Source organism: Aplidium turbinatum, chromosome 1 (assembly GCF_918807975.1).
Source record: "Aplidium turbinatum chromosome 1, kaAplTurb1.1, whole genome shotgun sequence".
NCBI classification, from domain to species: domain Eukaryota; kingdom Metazoa; phylum Chordata; class Ascidiacea; order Aplousobranchia; family Polyclinidae; genus Aplidium; species Aplidium turbinatum.
In genome coordinates this window covers 48,667,438-48,670,975 of record NC_137472.1, presented here as the reverse complement: position 1 = coordinate 48,670,975, position 3,538 = coordinate 48,667,438, and the positions used below count along the sequence as shown (strand labels likewise).

The window sequence follows — 3,538 nt, the reverse complement described above, 5'->3', positions numbered from 1 at the left end:
AGCGCTAAACTCTTCTCGTTAATCTTTATTGTTGGTGTAAGCATTATTTTGCATATATTTCTGCTCTTGTAATTGATAGTTCTTGTGATCTTTCCGATTAGCCTACTGACTAGCCTACTGAATTGATCTACACTCGTGGAGGCACCTTGACTTAGATAACCGCATGGTTTTTTTGGTGCCTCCATAGTGTAGTTTCCATATCAAAAAAGCAAATTTGTTATATCTACTGATGTGTACATTGAAAATGAATGTGGAGCTATACCGAAATAAACTTGATTGATTGACTGTAAATATAATCTTTTTTCTGTTTAGGTAATGGTTGTAAAGTTTAATTGTACAGTAGGAACTGATATACTATGCAATATCTTACAATTGGGACATGTTGTAAAATTATGCAACATACAAAATGCAATTTTTCTTGAAAGAAAAACATCGTGCAGAAATTGGGCAACTTTCAAATCCATTTTGCTACTTTTTGTGAAAAAAATCTGGCAACTCTGCTTGTGTCAGTCGCGGTGGGTAGCCACTTTAACAAGTCGAAATTCTGCCACTGAAATTGATTAGAATGAAACCGCCAACCAATCATAAGCTACGGTTTAAGTGACGTAAAAATGGCGAAAAGAAGATCATAGAAAGCAAATTAAGTGATTGATTTTTTGTCAGCTGGTTGGCTTAGGGGTTAGGGTTAGGGATAGAAAGTAATAATTTCATTGACGCGTGTTCGATTCTCACCACTGCTATTGCTCTTTTTCTTCTGTAATTACCAAATAAAGTTCAAAACAAGCATTAACTCTCTGGGTGAGTGCTAGAAGGGTCACAATTGGACGGTAGCCTCTTATAACACTTTCTGATTGGTTGGCGCTTGCATTGTAGTCAATTTCAGTGGCAGAATTTCGACTTGTTAAAGTGGCTACCGTCGCGGTGGTGCCACCCGTGCCACGGCTTGTGTTTTAGCACAAGATCTTGTGGTTTTACTTTTGATCTTGCCAATTCAAAGCTTTTTTTAATAGTATTATGCAAATAAGGTAAAACTTAGCATTTGATATAATTACTTGCAAATACCAAAATTGCTTCTTTTTGTAACACTAAAGTGTCGGCCTAAAAAGTGATATCGGTATCGGCCAAAATATTGGTATCGGTACATCTCTAATTGCGAGCATCGCAGTAACGTGCTCACTGCACAGCATGCATGTGAATTTTAACGCAAACATCTTGCATTTGAGTTCGATGGCTTCAAAACTAGTTTGAAGGCTTTTAAAATTTTGATTGTTGTTTTTAAATAAAATTTGCTAAAAAAAAATTTGTACCAATATTTGAGCCAAATTTTGGGGTGCGACTTACACACGGATAAATACGGTATTATATTATTTATTTGCAGGATTTAAAAAGTAGCATTGAAATTAAAATGAAGTCAAAAACGTACAAAAGTGATCATGCTTTAAAAGTTCTGTCATTGTTAAATGAAGACAGAATTAAAGCAAAAAACCATTGTGATGTCTTTTTAACTGCTGGTTTTAATGAATTTGCTGGACACAAATGTATTCTTGGTGTGTTCTCAACATTTTTCTTTAAAATGTTTTCTGTTGAGATGAAAGAAAAGTATGAAAGCAAAGGAAATATTCAAATAGTGGCCAAAGAAACACTTGAAGCTGTTTTGAATTTTATTTACACTTGTAACATCAAAATCACAACTGAAAATGTTTACAACTTAATTGAAGCAGCTAATTTTATGGACATTCCTAATTTAAAAGAATTCTGTGTGGAATTTTTACTTGATCAAGTGGATGCAACAAACTGTTTGTACATTCAATCACATTCAAAATTGTATAATCTTGACAAGCTAGCAGCAAAGGCTAGTCTTGCAATTGCGAAAAACTTTGAAAGTCTAATCAAGCATGAGGAATTCAATAAATTGAGATTTGAAGACATCAAAGAAATGCTTGAACTAAAAGATAAGCAGGTTACATCTGAAGAAATTGTTTATCTTGGATTGATTCAATGGATCAAATATGATGTTAATGCACGTAAGAAGTACTTGACTGAGCTTTTCGGTTTATTAAAACTCAACAGTTTATCTGGAGTTTTCTTGCAAAATGTTGTCAGCCAAGAAGAATTGATCATAAATACTGCTGAATGTCTCAGAATGTGTTTTCAATTAACACTTTCTCGATGTACAAATGAACAAAATGATCAAGTTATTGTTACACAACCAACATCTCTCACTTACCTTCTTGGGTTTGCAAACAATCACTTGGAGAAATATGACATCTTAAAGAAAGCATCAAATAGTTTGCCTTTAACATCATTTAGTCACAGTGAAGGATCAGTTGTGAGTTACCAAAGAAAAATTTATGTCATTAGTGGAAACGATACCAATGCAGTAGAAAGATTCGATTTTGATGATGAAATGTCAGGTTGGAAACGGTTAGCTCCCACAAAGGTAATGAGACGTGATGGTGCTTCTGTTGTTTTCAATAATTGCATTTACAGTTACGGTGGTTTGAATGCTCCTCAATCTGGAGAACGTTATGACATTGGCAGAGACAGATGGAACAAGATCGATGATATGAATGAGAAACGTTCATTTTTTGCCTTAGTTTCTTCTAACCGAGGAATATATTCATTAGGTGGTACAAATACTGGCTATTTAAACTCAGTTGGATTTCACGATCCCCGCCAGTGTGGTTGGAGGAACATTCCTTCAATGAAATTTGCAAGGCAAGGTCTTGCAGGTGTTTTTCTCAATGACCAATTGTATGCTATAGGAGGGTGGAACAACAATGGGAATCTGAAAGTAGTGGAACGGTTTGATCCATGGAACCAAACTTGGTACAGTGTTGCAGAGATGATTTATGGAAGATGCTTTCATGGAGCTTGTGTAGTGGATGGGAAAATATGGGTTGCTGGAGGAGGCTCAAGTGTTGTAGAAGTTTATGATCCAGGGAGAAACAGTTGGACAATTCATAAAAAAATTGAAGAGTTGGAAAATGCTCAGTCTGTTGTTTTTATTTAGGCTTCTTATTTCATGGCAGTAGCATAGCCCAAAATATATCGGAATGGCCTGTTTCGGCTGCTCCGATTCGGCTATTTCCCTATTCGGCTACAGTCCGATTCAGCTAGTTCCCTATTCGGCTACAGTTTTGAATTGTATTTTATTCCACAATATTGTTTCTTTCGTTTCAAGTATCGTTTCAAGGTATCATCAGTATCGTTTCAAGGAATATCGTTTCTTTCATAGTTGAAATTATCAAAGCTTTAGATGAGTGGGGTTTAGACCTAACCACTAACCAGGGGCAACAAAAATGGTTAGTACAAGTGGTGTTTCAAAGATAAAACACTTTGCGAAAGAGTTATAGATCATTTAAACGGACTTAAAGAGTGCCGAAAGCGAAAAATAGCCTACGTTGCTCTTGCCCGCAAAACAGCAGCTGATCGCATGGCTTTCTCATACATATGGAAATTTCAAAGTAGATGATAGAGTAACTTACGCTGCTGGAATAGTCACGTAACTGTTCACTGCAATATTAAGTAAACCAGC

At 35.7% G+C, this 3,538-nt stretch overlaps 1 protein-coding gene across 1 annotated transcript; it reads left to right on the top strand.

Annotated features, from left to right (window-relative positions):
• Window positions 1-1,573: 1,573 nt before the first annotated feature.
• LOC145766595 (kelch-like protein 23) lies at window positions 1,574-3,013 on the top strand. Its single transcript, XM_082578315.1, has one exon. It carries the CDS (start codon window positions 1,574-1,576, stop codon window positions 3,011-3,013), a length of 1,440 nt encoding a protein of 479 aa, XP_082434441.1.
• Window positions 3,014-3,538: the final 525 nt, after the last annotated feature.

Coding starts and splice junctions, on each gene's coding strand:
- LOC145766595 (XM_082578315.1), top strand. CDS start 1,574: ATGTTTTCTGTTGAGATGAAAGAAAAGTATGAAAGCAAAGGAAATATT.